This window comes from Schistocerca cancellata, chromosome 9 (genome assembly GCF_023864275.1).
Source record: "Schistocerca cancellata isolate TAMUIC-IGC-003103 chromosome 9, iqSchCanc2.1, whole genome shotgun sequence".
NCBI lineage: Eukaryota > Metazoa > Arthropoda > Insecta > Orthoptera > Acrididae > Schistocerca > Schistocerca cancellata.
This window is the reverse complement of record NC_064634.1, coordinates 42,768,647-42,785,376: the sequence shown is the minus strand read 5'-3', so window position 1 is coordinate 42,785,376 and position 16,730 is coordinate 42,768,647. Positions and strand designations below refer to the sequence as shown.

The window sequence follows — 16,730 nt, the reverse complement described above, 5'->3', positions numbered from 1 at the left end:
TATGAGTAACATAATAAATCTTACCTCCAAGCAAAGTTGATAATGTATTGATAGCAAGACGTGCAACACTTAAGGACTTTGGTAATGCATACTGAATAACGAGATGGGATACCAAATCAACAGCAAACACTTGCTTCTCCAGAGATGGTTGACTTAGAAACTCAGGAATAAAGTCTAGGCAGATATGCATAGATGGTATGCCGGGTACTGTAACCGGCAGCAAGTCCCGGTTGTAGCCCTGCAAAAGGATGGGAGACATTAAACTCTAAATATAAATTTTGCTATCTCAATTTAGAAAGTGCAAGGGGTAAAGGGAAAAGATTTTTACAACAAAACAGTTGAGGAGTAAAATTACAAATGCGAACCAGAGATTATGCTACATTAACCTTTCTGCACATAGTTGTATTTGCAGGGAGAGGTAAGGGAGAGTTTAAAAAGAAAACAATATTGAGAAGACGTTATACAGTTACATGAAAATGCTACAGTGGAACATGACTTAGATTAAAGCTGGCTAATCCAAGAGAGTAATAAGTTAAGCACTTTTTACAAGCTGATTTGTTTTTATATAACTATGGAGGGGAAAAAAACTGAAGTTAGCAAAGCAAATTCAGTTGTTGACATTTTGATCCCAAATACTGAATCATACATAAAATATGGGAAAGGTAACCACTTACCTACAGACAATTCATGTATGGCACCAGAAACATGTAACAGAAAACAGTTAACACTAACTTACAAGCTCTTTTTTTAGTGTGAGTACACACACACATTCATTAGCAGTTAGATTGATTATTTAATGTTGATCATCAAAGATAATTGCCTGGGTAGATTGAGGTGGGCAGGGGGCAGGGAAGGAAGGACACACAAGGGAAGGAGGGGGTAGCAGGGTAGGGAATGTGAGGCAGATATTTTGCCAGATGACTTAGTGGCTGCACAACAGGACAAAAGAGGTCCAGAGGGTAGAGCATACAAGGGATAGAGAGACACAAGGGGAGGAAGGAGAGGGAGGCAGTGGTCAAGGAGACAGGGAGTGGAGAGAGAAAGGGAGAGGGTCAAAAAATAGGGGGAGAGGCATGGGAAAAAAGGGCGTAGAGAGAGACAGAGAGAGAGAGAGAGAGAGATTCCACATAAGGGGGTGGAGGAAGAGTGGTGGGAGAAGGCACAACACAGTCTGAATGGTGAAGGATGGTGTGGACAGCAGGGAGAAGGGAAAAGGTAAGGTGAAGCAGTGGGAAACAAGTTAAGCAGATGTTTAGACCAGGACTATTGTGAGAGTGCAGGATATCCCAGAGAGAGAATTCCCACCTGCAAAGTCTTTAGAAACTTGTGCTGGAAGGAAGTATCCAAATGGTCCATGTAGTGAAGCAGCTTTTTTTTAAGTCCTTAACATTGTGGTGTGCAGAGTGTTTGGCAACAGGATGTAAAGTTTGCCATTTGCCCCTATTTGGTGGTAGCCATTCTTGCGAGTGGACAGTTTGTTACTTGCCATGAGCACACAGAATGAATGTTATACAGTAATTGCAACATAACTGATCTATAACACTGCTATTTTCACATGTGGCCCTGCCTTCTATCAGGTAGGAGATGTCTGTGACTGGACTGAGGTAGGGGGTTGTAGGTGGATGTAGGGGACAAGTCTTGCACATGGGTCAACACCAAGGGAATGACCCATAGGGTGCAGTATTGGGGGCAGAACTGGAGTAGGGGTGGACCATGATATTCTGTAGGTTGGGTGAGTGAGTGGCAGAACACTACTTTGGGTGATGTGGGTAGGATATTGGGGCTTGCATGCCTCAGCAATACAGATAGCCGTACCGTAGGTACAACCACAACAGAGGAGTATCTGTTGAGAGGCCAGACAAACGTGTGGTTCCTGAAGATGGACAGCAGCCTTTTCAGTAGCTGCAGGGCAACAGTCCGGATCATTGACTGATGTGGCCTTGTAACATTAACCAAAAAGGCCTTGCTGGATTGGTACTGCAAATAATTACAAGCAAGGGGAAACTACAGCCATAATTTTTCCCAATGGCATACAGCTCTGCTGCATGGTTAAATGATGATGGTGTCCTGCTGGGTAAAATATTCTGGAGGTAAAATAGACCTGCATTCAGATCTCTGGGTGGTGACTACTCAGGAGGATGTCGTCATAATCAGGAGAAACAAAACTGGTGTTCTACTGATTGGAGCATGGAATGTTAGATACCTTAAATGAGCAGGTAGGTTAGAAAATTAAAAAAGGTAGGTTGAAGTTAGATATAGTGGGAATTAGTGACGTTCAGTGGCAGCAGGAACAGGATATACAGGGTATAATAAAGTCAATTAGGGGTAATGCAGCAGTGGGTTTAATAATGAATAAGAAAATAGGAATGCAGATAATCTGCCAGGAACAGCATAGTGAACGTATTATCATAGGCAAGGTAGATACCAAGCCCACACCTAGCATTGCAGTACACAAGTTTACATGCCAACTAGCTCCACAGGTGTTGAAGAGATTGAAGAACTGTATGATGAGGCGACAGAAAATATTCAGATAGTTAAAGGAGACAAAAATTTAATTGTGATTGGGGACTGGAATTCGATAGCAGGAAAAGGAAGAGAAGGAAAAATAGTAGATGAATATGGACTGGGGAAAGGATTGAAAGAGGAAGCCACCCAGTAGAATTTTGCATTGAGCATAATTTAATCATTGTTAACATTTGGTTTAAGAATCATAAAAGAAGGCTGCTCAAATGGTAGATCTGGAGGCATTGGAATGTTTAAGATTGATTATATGATAGTTAGACAGAGATTCAGGAACCAGATCTGAAACTATAAGACTTTCCAGGAGCAGATGTGGACTCTGGCCATAATTTATTGTTTACAAACTCTAGGTTAAAATTGAGGAAACTGGGTGGAAGGAGAATACAGAGGGTCTTTACAACTTGAAAGCAATATTATAGGAAGGCGCAAGTGGGCTTAGATGAAGATGAGATGGGAGATATGATACTGTAAGAAGAAGTTGACAAAGCACTGTAAGACCTGAATTGAAACAAGGCCCCAGGAGTAGATGATATTCTGTCAGAACTGCTGCCTTGGGAGAGTCAGCCCTGACAAAACTCTACCACCTGGTGAGCAAGATGTATGAGACAGGCGAAAAACCCCCAGACTTCACAAAGAACATAGTAATTCCAATTTTTAAAAAAGCACTTGTTGACAGTGTGAAAATTATTGAACTATCAATTTGATAAGTCATGGTTGCAAAATACTAACACAAATTCTTTACAGAAGAATGGAAAAACTGATAGAATTCAACCTTGGAGAAGATCAGTTTGGATTCCAGAGAAATGTAGGAACATGTTACACAATGGTGACCCTACAACTTACCATAGAAGACAGGTTAAGGAAACGCAAACCTACATCTATAGCATTTGTAGATTTGGAGAAAACTATTGACAATATTGACTGCAATACTCTCTTTGAAATTCTGATGGTAGCAGGGGTAATATACAGTAAGTGAAAGGCTATTTACAACTTGTACAGGGCAGTTATAAGAGTAGAGGGGCATGAAAAGGAGGCACTGATTGAAAAGGGAGTGAAAAACTTATGAGGTTTGCTGATGGCATTGTAATTGTAATTCTTTCAGAGGCAGCAAAGGACCTGGAAGAACAGTTGAACAGAATGGACAGTGTCTTGAAAGGAGGATATAAGATGAACATCAACAAAAGCAAAACAATGATAATTGAATGTAGTCAAATTAAATCATGTGATGCTAAAAGAGAATCAGTTGAGAAAATGAGACAAAAGTCATAGACGAGTTTTGCTATTTGGGCAGCAAAATAGTTGATGATGGCCGAAGCAGAGAGATTATAAAGTGCAGACACAATGACAAGAAAAGCATTTCTGAAGAAGGGAAATTTGTTCACATCAAATATAGATATATGTGTCTGGAGTGTAGCAATATATGGAAGTGAAACATGAACGATGAACAGTTTAGATAAAAAGAGAATAGAAGCTTTCGAAATGTGGTGATACAGAAGAATGCTGAAGATTAAATGGGTCAATCACAGAACTAATGAGGAAATCCTGAACAGAATTGGGGAGACAAGAAATTTGAGCAAAAGAAGGGATCAGTTGATAGGGCATGTTCCGAGACATCAAGGTGTCACCAGTTTAGTACTGGAGGGAAGTGTGTGGGGTCAAAATCGAAGAGAGAGATCAAGAGATGAATGCATTAACCAGATTCAGGAAGATGTAGGTTGCAGTAGTTATTCGGAGATTAAGAGGCCTGCACAGTGTAAAGCAGCATGGAGAGCTGCATCAAACTAGTCTTTGGACTGAAGACCACGACAACAACATCCCTCATCTAAGGGTACAGTGAGATGTAAATAAAGCCCTGGTGAAGGATGTGATTAAGCTTTTGAGGCCAGGGTGATCATGGTTGATTGGTGGCTGGTAAACACGGCTGGCACAGGAGATCTGTTTCTAGATGAGAATCTGTTTCTGGATGAGTTGGATAGAATGTTGTCTTTTCAAGAAAGGCTCTTGTAAGGTCACATGCTGCCCACCCAACCAACCAACAGAATCCCCTTGTCCATCACCCCTACTCTAATCCTGCTCCCAATTCAGCATCCCATGGGTCATCATTCCCTTGTGGCTGGCCCAGGTGGATGCCTTGTCTCATACACTCGCCCACCACCTCCTACCGCAGTCTAGTCACAGGTGTCACCTACCCAATAAAAGACACGGCCATCTGTGAAAGCAGCCATGTTACAGCTCCATCATGCTGCAATTATTGTACAGCATTCTACGTGGGCATGAATGGCCACTGCCAAACTAGCAAACTTGACCATCCATTTGCTGAACATCCTGCACACCATAACACTAAAAACTCCAACAGCTGCTTCACAACATGAGCCATTTGTATACACCCTTCCAGCACTAGTTTCTCTCAACTAAGCAGACCTGTCACCAATTTTTTGCTCCACTCTCCCTTACTCTCTGCCCTCCCTGACTCCTCCATCACCACCACCATCCTCTTCTTTCCCCCACTCCCTCCTCCCTAACCCTCTCCTCTATCCCTTATATGCTCTACCTTCTGAACTTTTTTTGTCTTGTTGTGCAGCTGCTCAGTCAGCTGGTGAAAGACATGCCTCACACTACCTTGCCACTCTCTCCTTCCCTCGTTTGTCCTTCCCTACTGTCTCCCCACCTCCATCCACACAGACAACTATCTGCAATGAATAATATTAAGTAATTATTCTCACTGCTACCAAGTGTTTATATTACTGTGTGTGTGTGTGTGTGTACTGCTACTAGAAATGGAGCAAGAGCTCGAAAGCCAGTGTTAACTGCTCTGTGTTACATGTTTCTCTGTATGCTATGCATCAATCCTCCATAGATAAGTGGTTGCCTTTACCTTATTTCTGTTATTGATAAACAATGAATCAAACTGTTTTGTACAGGGGACATCTGAAAGAGAAGGGAATTCCTTTGCTGCAGGTAGAGGGGCAGCAGTGATGGCTTCTCCTGCTAAGTGTCTCCACTACAGACTTTTCTGAATCAGTTGACCAATCGAATAAAAAGTTCTTGGGTTTCCAATGGTGTCAAGTAACTAAAACTGCCTGAGCCATTGTCAAGTGGTATGACTTAACAATGGCCAAGGAGTACTTAGATGAAAGCTCATGCAATTTTAATTACTTGACACTGCTGGAAACCTGAGAACTTTTAATTCAGTGTTACTGCAGTGAGACTCTGTACACTTACAATTGACCAATTGGCCTCTAAGGGTAAGCATCAGTTACAATAGAATGCTTATTTTTATAATACTGTTTCTCTCTTCTCAAGTTTGGCAATTCTGCATTCAGAAAAATGTCATGGCTTTAAGTTCTGCTTCCTGTTAGAAAAACCAGCAGCATAAACTGTCACTTTGCTTCAGCTAGGGGGTAGGATGTTTCAGCCTTCATCATCATGACAAGGGGTACAACCCTTGTAAGAACTGATGTAAACAGAAATATGATATTACTCCAGTGCCTGTTATTCTGATTATGATGGAAAGTTGCCTTGAACAGCAAGTGGATAGGGGGACCATCACTGAGGAGAAACAGACTGAGATTGGAATGAAGCTCGCCAATCAGAAGACACCTACCAGATGAAGATGGAGTGATGTGCACTGAAATCCCCAAGTAGGAGAAAATGGAAGGTATGGAACAGGGGGGGGGGGGGGGGGAGTTCTTTGATTAAGGTGGTCATCTTAAGATCTGTAAGTGACTTGTGCCTGGAGGAGGAGGAGGAGGGGGGGGGGAGGCAGATAAGTAAATGTTACAAATGGAGATCGCTGGGGTTATTAACACTTGCACTCATATTACTTCCAACAAGGTGTGGAGGGGAATCCACTCACTGACGACAACTGCGCAAACCAATGTCCAGACCTCTCCCAATGTTCTCTCAAGGCCAGTAGGTTTCCAACAGAGAGCACAGTAAGCTCAAAGAGATGGAGACTGGTCATCAGTGAGGTGTGTTTCCTGCAGAGCAACACAGATTGCACAATACTAGCAAACTAGTTGTGGCTCTGGAAGGTGACATATCCATTGCAGTCTCAGTGGATCATCATGTTGAGAGCGCTCTACATTGGCGGGAAGAGGCCAGTGCAGAACACTGTCCTACATCACTGTCTGTCACCTGTGGGGATAGAATAGTCATCATGAACAATGATTCAGAGTCTGACAACAAGGGAGGATCTGGTGCCTTCAGGGTCATGCCACGTTTCTTCTCCTTATCTACTGTGGGTGTAGGAATAGATGAAGACTGGGTAGCCCAAGGACCAAGTCTCCTTCAGCCACTGGCTGGTGTTGGGCCTCTGATCTGTGACTTTCTGGTGAGAGGTTTACCAAGAGGGAGCCCTGTCACTGGTAGAAGCAGGAAGAAGCTGCTTCTTTGGCCAGGTGCAGGAACCCATTCACAAAGATGGTGCAGCAGGAACTATCAGACGGGAGAGCCTATCGCCCACATGGGAGGATTTTTTTTTTTTTTTTTTTTTTTCACTAGTAGCAAATGTCAATGATGAGGGAGTAATGACAGCAGATACTGATGAGGACCTGGCCACAGTGACAGAAAAGGTTGATCCACTGACACTGGGTACAAAAGACATATTTTCCCTGAGCTTCAAACTATGAGAGACTGCCTAGGTTTTGTGTTTCTTGAGTAGGTTAGCACATTTTGGGGATTGGGGAAGGTGGTCATTTCCACAGTGGTACTACACATGGAGAATTTTTGTGAAGTGGCCAGCCATAGTGTCCACAAATCGGGTTGCATGTACACTGGGAAGATAAATATACAAGACACTGGCATTTAAAACACCACATTGGGGATGGAAAATATGGCTTCACAGTGAGTGGTAACATATGAAATGAACCTTTTCTGAAAGAAAATCCAAAATCAAGGATGAAAGTGTCACTGTCTGCCTAGGCGTCTAGCAGGCCTTGACATACATGACATACAAAGTGTATCACTCGCCTCTCCCAAGTGTTTGCGTAGTTCACCTGCTGGAGCATTACATCTTTGTGAAAAGTCAATCCCTGACAGTGTTGATGTTCTTTTGGTCTGTGATGGTACCAGGTACATCAACAAATTACTTAAAAGAGATTATCAACTGGAATTGGGTATGATTTGACTCCACAAAAAACTTGACACTCCATCCAATTGGGTGCAAAGAAGAAACTGAGGGGAATAACTTTCTACTAGCTGTTTGGTTATGTTTACCTTCCTAGGGTCATACCGAATGGCACTAAATTGCAGTAAGTCTGAAGAGACAGTCAGGGCCTTGCAGCCACTGGCTGATAACTTTGATCATTTCATCATGCCAAATATCCCCCCTGATGTTGTCTACACTGAACAAGTGCTCTCCCATTTGGTTTATGCCACTTTGCACAATGGCCAGTGCCTGGAGTCCCAGTTCCCCCAAATGGACAGGCATCAACAGTGCAATCCCTGCGTGGTCAGGAGGCTATCACCGTGAAAGTACCTGATGAACCCCAAATGAACTGACTACCATGGTACCTATAGGGCGACCTTCCCTGCAAGACACACACACTATCTATAAAATTTTTTGAAAAATCTGGAGGTAAGCCCAGATGTTTGGACTGAACATAAATTAACTGAAAGGTGTGGTGTAACACAAGGGAACAAAGTGGGAGAAGCCAGATTTGGTTACCTACGAGCAAGCTAGGTTGACAGCAGGACATCTATCCTAGAGAGGACATTGGAGAAAAGATATAGGCAGAGAGTAAAATTGCAGCACAGGAACAGAAGTACTGCAGTGAATTGGGGTCCCATGCTCATACTCACAAAAGAGCTGTGAGCCCCCTAGGGGTCATTACATTTGAGCCCAGCATATGTTCTAAGATTCTGTAACAAATGGATGTCCAGGATATTGGTTGGTAGTTTTGTGGATCACAACTGCTACCATTGTTGTGCTCACAACAAATCAACCTTACAGTTTATGATTTCTTAATTTGCTTATCTCATAATATATTAAGGAATATGAAGGGAATGTAGAATGTACTTTGAAGCTTATGAAACAATTTTCTTTGGGGTATCATGCAACTCTGATGGCTGCCAATTCTTAACATAATTTTTTAATGATGCAGGCCACTATGAAGATTTTTTCAGGTTCTTTGTCATAAAAACTGAATTAATATTACCTTAATTGCTAGATTATAAACTTTTATAAGTACCTGGTAATGCACAAGTTTTGCGAGAGATGGATCTGCAATGAACATCTGATGCAGAAATGAGCAGATGAGGCTCCTTACTTCCCTCAGTGCCCATAAATGTCCAGGTTTCTCCTGCAGAACATAATACAAAATTACTGATAACTGTGTACAAAAACTACTATTTGCAGACTTGAAAATGAAAATCAAAACACTACATTTTAATTACAACAGAATTATTTATTGGAGGGTTGGATGTTAAATATATTTATGAACTGTAATTCACTGTTGTCATTTTTTAATCATTGATCACTGCATATCAAAAGCAAATATTGTGTTATCTATCATTTTATTAATGTGCATAAGTTTTCTCTCTTATTTTAAACATGTTCTTCACCTTTTTGTGCTCAAAACAACATGCATGCAGAGGTGCTATACTTACACAGTGTGGTCCTGAACTAAAGATACAAATGCTGTAAGGTGAGTCTATATCTATATCTATACTCTGCGAGACAGCTTACAGTGCATGATGGCATGTATTTTGAATCTCATTATCACTTCCTCCTTTTCCTCTTCCAGTTGCAAATGGTTTGTGGAAAGTATGACTGCTGGTAAGCCTCTGTGTGGGCTCAAATCTCTCTAATTTTATCTTCATGGTCTTACTGCGAGATTTATGTGGGAGGGAGCAATATATTGGTTGGCTCTCCGAAGTAAATCATACTGTGATGCAAAATACCTTTCTTGTAGTGTCTGCCAAGGGAGTTTGCTGAGTATCTCTGTGTTTCACACTTATTAAACGAGCCTGTAACGGAACACGCTATCCATCATCAGATATTCTCTATTTCCTCTGTGAATCCTATCGGACGCACATCTCAAATTGATGAGCAATTTTCAAGTATTGCTCAAATGAATGTTTTGTAAGCTACCTCTTTTGTTGAGGGACTACATTTCCTGATGATTCTTCCAATGAATCTCTCTGGCATCAGCCTTTCCCAGTATTGATTTTATGTGGTTACTCCATTTCAAATTACTCTGTGCACATCCTCCCAGACATTTCACGGAAGTAACTGGTTCCACTGATTGTTCAGCAATCTCTCTCTCTCTCACCCCCCTCCCTCCCTTCATTATAATGAAAATATTATGCAAAGGACTGCTACTAGCCATATAGTGGAGATGTTGAGTTGCAGATAGGCACAACAAAAAGAGAGCTTAACAAGTGAGCTTTCAGCTAAAAGGCATCCTTCTAAAGTAGACAACACACATACACATTCGCGCAAGCACAATTGACACACACAAATGATTACTGTCTCTGGATATCGATGCCAAACTGTGAGCAACTGCAGGTGATGAGAGAAGTAACCTGGGTGGTGGTGGTGGTGGTAAGGAGGAAGCTGGGGTGGTAGATTTTGACAGGAGGGGTGGAGGGGGAGGAAGTGGAATAGGAAAGGAAGGTGGAAAAAAATGGTAGGGGGCAGCCTGTCTAGCTTCCTGCCTGCAACTAGCTGTTCTTCTCTGTCCCCCACCACCTCCCTGTATGCTCCCACAAGGAGCACTTTACTGTCCCCCACCCCTACCCTGGTATCCCCCCCAATTCCCAGCCTCCTCCTTACCCCTGACACTCAGACTGCTTCTTCCATCATGCGCCATTTTTCACAGTCTGCTCTCAGCAGCCACAGAAATTGTCACTCACAGTCTGCTCTCAGCAGCCAGAGACGGTAGTCTGTGTGTGTGTGTGTGTGTGTGTGTGTGTGTGTGTGTGAGTGTGTGTTGTCTGCTTCAGAAAGCCTTTTGGCCAAAAGCTCATTTGTTTAGCTATCTTTTTATTGCGCCTATCTGCAACTTGACATCTCCACTATATGGCCAGTAACAATCTATCCTTTTCATAATATTTTCATTACAATGAAGACAGAGAGAGAGAGAGAGATATTGTAGAACAATTACTGGAAGCAGTTGCTTCCATAAAATATCTAAGAGCATGTGCACAGAGAGATCTGAAGTGGAATAAATACATAAAATCAATTCTGGGGATGCCGAGCCTGACTGAGATTCACTGGAAGAATCCTCGGAAGATGTAGTCCCTCAACAAAAGAAGTAGCTTCCAAAACACTCATTCGAACAATACTTGAAAACTGCTCATCAGTTTGGGATTCATGCCAGATATGATTGAAAGAGGAAATAGAGACAATCCAAAGAGGGACAGTGTGTTTCATTACAGGTTCATTTACTAAATGTAAAACAGTCACAGAGATGCTAAGCCAACTCCCACAGCATAGGCTGTGAAAGAAGGTTTCTGGACCACAGTATGGTCTACTGTTCTGACTTCCAAGTAGCAATCTATCCTTTTCATAATATTGTCATTATTCCATCGTCAATTTTAAACTTCATTATATTTAGTTATGTTGAGGGTCAATTGCAACTCCCTGCATCAAATGTTGATCCTCTGGAGGTCTTTCCACATTTCACTACAATTTTCTAGTGTCACAACTTCTTGTATACAATAGCACCATGTGTGAAAAGCCTCCGGTAACTTCCGACATTATCTGGTAGGTCATTTATGTAAATTGTGAATAGCAATAGTTCTATAACACTGCCTTGGGCATGCCCAAGATTACTTTTACTTCTGAAGACTTCTCTCTGTCCATAATGACATGCTATGTTCTGTTCACTAGACTCTTCAGCCCAATCACACGGTTGGTCTGATATCTCATACACTCATATTCTTTTCATTAAGCAGTGGTGCAGAACTGTGCCGAATGCCTTCTGGAACTCAAAAAACATGGCAACTACCTGGATGCTTGTATCAACTAATTTCTGGGTATCATGGACAAAAAGAGCTAAATGGGATGAGATACATTAAACAAACTGCATTGTAAAATAACTTATAAGCATAGTAACCGCCCTTTATAATACATGCCTCAAATGGCTTTATCTTTCATTTTTCATGAGATGGCAGAACAATTCTGTGAATATGTTACATTGTTTTGAGAAATGATCTTCATAAAGGCCAAAATGTTGCACATCTGGATAATTAGTAACTGATGCATCTGCAAACTGGTGTAGTGTTTGTTATGACAACAAATAACACAGTACCAAGATATTACCTCAAAACCTGCATTTCACACCACCAACCACTTACTGCTCCCTACTTATTTTTGCCATAATTTCATGCAGAGTTACGTGAAAGTTATACCAAAACTCCTACTTGAAACTATTCTGTTAACAGGACATAGCCTCTCTCTTTTATTTCCTTTTTTACATATTTATTTGACGAATGGTAACTCAACAGTATAATGCTTTCCATTTCTACTATCATATTTTTGTTTTTAGTGCTTTACTAAGTTTTTTCAGTTATTTTTATATATCCATACTTTATGTCCTACACAGTTCATGTAAAGGTTCAAATGGCTCTGAGCACTATGGGACTTAACATCTATGGCCATCAGTCCCCTAGAACTTAGAACTACTTAAACCTAACTAACCTAAGGACATCACACAACACCCAGTCATCACGAGGCAGAGAAAATCCCTGACCTCATGTAAAGGCTATTTTTTACATCAACATTACGGCTACAAACAGATGTTTTGATCATACAAGGAAACTGCACAGATGAAAGCATCAGAATAATTTTATGACTATCTACTTACAGTTAAGATCACTTCACTATCATACAAAATATGCAACAGAAAAATTCTCATGGACTGATGACAATGATGTAAAAATAACAGATAATCAGTTCTCTACCTGCCACCAGAAATGCCCTGTCAACTGAATCAAGCAATCACAGTACATGGACAAACACTACACATCAGGTCAGAGACCGAGATCACTGAGTACCGTACGACTGCCAAAGGATGTTCTAGATGCTAAAAATCTAATCAACAAAGAATGAAAGAAGAAAATGAAACTCACAAATTGTGCATGATAGAAAATAAAACAAAACATTGTGACCACACCACTTTGTTTTTGTGAATTTACTCACAAATTTTAGATAAAGAGATGCCCAGTTCAAAATTTCAAGGAATATTTTTTCCTTAATGTATTCTACATGATATGAAATATAAAGAGCATTGTTTCTTTTAACATCTTATAATAATTTTAAAACATCACACACATACTCTGTCATCATCTGTTGGAAGACATGGCTCCAGCAACATCTGCACAGCAAGGCTATCTTGAGTTGCAATAAGTGCCTTTCGAAGCTCTTCCCGCTCATTGTCACCTAGGACACTGGATGAGGTATTAATGGAAGGTGCCTGGTCCTGGAGGTGCCGCTGTAGGTAATTTCGAGAAGCCGCCAGTGATGCCTCAAGAACTCGTAGTATAATTACCAGCATGCTTGCACATCTGCCCATAAATAAAAACCAAAACACAAAATATGGTAGCAGTTTATAACAATAGCTTAATTTCTGTATGTAAAAGCTTAACATTAATATCATTTCAGACACCACAGAACACGCCCCACTAAAAGAAATCATTAGTCAGAGTCTTTATAGAAAGTCAATACCCTGTTCAGTGAGCCAGAGGCAGATTTCCCATGCCATTTCACCACATGACACTGAGAAACGCTATTACACTGAGAAACCCTCTTCACTGTAACCTGGTCATTGACTAGTACTTGAAACATTGTCGATATCATCCACGGCCTTGAAAAACTTGGAAAACAGCCTTCGCCAGGCTTCACCTACCTCACCAACATCCTACCCTCGTAGTCCAGATTATCAGTATCCCAGCCCATCCTAGTGCCAACACTGCTCCCTTAGCAGCAGCACTTAGGACATTTCTGTGTGAACAACCCAGGTATAACATCAGTTCTGTATTCCCACAAACAACAGCATACTGTAGCCAGTTACAAAATTTACTATTCAAAGGCAGGGCTTTGTGAGAGAGCTGTCATGTCATAAACTAACTGTATCGAAAAGACGGTTTCACTTGTCTTTCACTCTGCATCCCCTTGTCCCCACCTAAGGCCATTTAATAGCTTTATTCAATGTAATCAACCACAAGCAACATACAATAATTATAATTTACAGATGAAATGATCAATGAGCATACCTGAAAACTCTTCTGTCACATCTTAAAACCTGTATGGGATTAATGACAATCTTCTCCTGAGTGAGAGATACCTTCTTAACTCCAGGGTCCTCATGAAGGATGGCATTGATTGTCATAACCCAAAGACAGCGTGGCAATACTGTGTTTAGTTGTAGCCATACTCTCCTATACAGTTCTGTATAAGAAAAGATCATATATGTATAGTAACATTACTAAATTATTAAAGCACAAAGCACATTAAATCTAAGTTATAGATCAAATATGGCTTGTTAAAAAGTTACAGATTACTGAATTGACTGACTACAGTATTCCTCCAAGTCAACCAAAATCTTGGGTTGCAAAGAAAAATACACCTAAACATTTATGCTGGTTTAGTAAACACCAACAAACAAGACTCTCAAAATAGACATATACATTCATATGTTTTTAAAACCTAAGGACACAGAGACTCCTTCCTCAAATTTCATGCTTCTGTCAGTTTCTAACTCAAGACAATAATGATTATTGTCTTTCTTGTTACCTATATACCAATTATTCATTCAACCTCTTCATAATAAAGTCTTCCCTTGCCACACAGGTCAAAAATGAAAGTAGAAAAGGTTCTCTCATACTTACCTTGTATATATCGAGGTACATTCTCATGCAGCAAAGATTTGAAATAACTTATGATGGTTTCAGCAAAAGGCCATACACTAGTTGCTGGCATATTTAACAGCTGTCTTAACAATTGAGCAGTTCTTGATGGACATGTGGAAATATGGCTGAATGCTGTTGAACAAGAAAAAAGACGATACTAAGTGCACTGCTCACTGCAATAGGTTAATAGTAATAACACATGAAGCTGAAGCGTTTACCATATTAAGTAACAATGAAAACATAACAAATGAAAAATTGAATTGATAAAACTGTTAAAACTACAAGGAGAAACAATCACTTTCCAATACTTAACTGTAGGAATCGAAATTGCTAGTATGGCTGATAGAAACATTTAAGGAATAAAATAGTCATCACAACTTTCAGAACTCTTTATTCAGGTTGCAAAGAAGTGGGAGGAGGTGAACTGGAGGGGGGGGGGGAGGGGGGGTTGGAAAGACCACTCACACCTTATACTAAGAGAGACCCATATATCTTGAGGACTAGGGCAGGCAAATATGAATCAGACAGCAATGGCAAGAATATGAAGTCAAAGGTAACAAAGCATCAGGTTCAGTGGACAAGGTTCAGTGCACAGAACACAAAAGGAAGTGGGAAAGGTGATGAAGTGCAAATAAATACGTAATTAAATTCTACTACTTGGGAAAGAAAGGGGATCAATGGTATCTAACAGGGGTTAAGTCTGTGTGTGTGTGTGGGGGGGGGGGGGGCACAAGGTGGGGGGGGGGGTTATTTGATAGGAAGTTCTCATCTAAAATTACAGTGTTTGAAAGACATGCTTGTTTGGATATTCAGAACACAATCTAAAAGGCATCCCATCAGGTCTAGCAGCCATCCTCTATTGAGTGATTTGTGCTGATTTTCAATTACGTGCTCCCCCCAGATTCCTAGACCATAGAACTCCACCGGGTTAAGGGTGCAGCCAGTATCTGCATTTTATCACAGTTCATGAAGTGGCCTGAGGAAACATATATACATCCAACGCAGGTTTGTTAGGATGAAACAGCTAGGTGTTCAGTGCACTGTGGTTTGTCAAATATGACATTTTGAATACTGGCACAATTTTTTATAGATTTTTATACATTCTTGCCCTTTGTAAAATTTGTTCATCACATACAGTCTCCAGAAGAGATATATTTGCCCTTAGGGTGAGCAGACTGACAGTGTTGTCATGGCACCTCTCCTTAACATATATGGAAAGGAAAGATCTGACAGACTGTAAAGGATTTAGGAGTAACAGAGACAACTCACGGAATAGTGGAAGTGTGAGTCTCTCTCTCTCTCTCTCTCTCTCTCTCTCTCTCTCTCTCACACACACACACACACACACACACACACACACAAACAAACAAACAAACAAGTTGAAATTTTAGTTTGGTTTGGTATCAGTTCTATAGTTGCCCACCTATGCTTATCTGAAGTACAATACAAGTACTGTAAATAATAGTGTGTAAGTAAAACCACAACCCTACTCTTCAATCATTTATACATGTGGAGATAGAATCTACTTAACTGAGCTATCTCAGTTTGCTAAAACATGAATTTTGAAAGTAGCTAATGTATACTTTAAAATATCAACTGTGGCTTCTAAGTGAAAATATTAAGTCAAGTTTATGAATAAATTCATAATAAGGAACTTCTACTCCTTGCTAGGGCCTAATGAAAATACCTGCCTTCTTCTATGGCAGCTACTGTGACTGGTGCCTGGTCATGGCTCTCAGTAACATGCACCCTTGGTTCTTCATCAAGCCAGTCATCAACAAGAGACAAGTGAGGAAAGTGTGTTGCAAGTAATCTCAACAAGGGAGAAAATAGACCTGAAACAAAAAAGACAAACAATTGTGATAAACACAGTTTTATAACTAATCTAGTCATTATTAATGGATGCTAATAATCTTAGCTGAAATAAACTAGATTTTTGTAAATCCACCATCTGCAAAACATAAAATTTTTTCCCTCTTTTGGTTGTCGAGGTACACTGCAGCACCTACGTGTCATCTTCTGTGAGTGTCACTCTGTTTCCATTAAAACACAGTACAGTAATACTTTGTAACAGGCAACTTGTATCATTGCACTTCACTATATGTTAATGGAAGTATGCAATTATTATTTTACAAAAATCCAATAACCAAATGGTTGTAACACACATCATCAGTAATGGAACATGTGTGTATTACACACCACACTACAAATGAGTTGACCTTGTATTGAGTGCTCTTGATTGGAGGAAATCAGTTTTGAGGCTGAAGCAGCGAATAATAACGAATTTTAATCAAGAATTAGGAATAAATCTGTGTAAATCACTTTACCACAAAGAACTCATACACATGCAAAAC

General features: G+C 40.5%; 1 protein-coding gene across 2 annotated transcripts in view; it reads right to left on the bottom strand.

Annotated features, from left to right (window-relative positions):
- The window catches only part of LOC126100851 (integrator complex subunit 2), an 82,019-nt gene that overhangs the window by 691 nt on the left and 64,598 nt on the right, over nucleotides 1–16,730 (bottom strand). For both annotated transcript variants that reach the window (XM_049911519.1, XM_049911520.1), the window contains exons 11-16: nucleotides 16,068–16,211; nucleotides 14,356–14,508; nucleotides 13,741–13,915; nucleotides 12,804–13,032; nucleotides 8,712–8,822; nucleotides 25–238 (exon numbers count right to left, since the gene is read on the bottom strand). In XM_049911519.1, coding sequence (XP_049767476.1) covers nucleotides 25–238; nucleotides 8,712–8,822; nucleotides 12,804–13,032; nucleotides 13,741–13,915; nucleotides 14,356–14,508; nucleotides 16,068–16,211 — 1,026 coding nt within the window. The remainder of the gene's footprint in view (nucleotides 1–24; nucleotides 239–8,711; nucleotides 8,823–12,803; nucleotides 13,033–13,740; nucleotides 13,916–14,355; nucleotides 14,509–16,067; nucleotides 16,212–16,730) is intronic.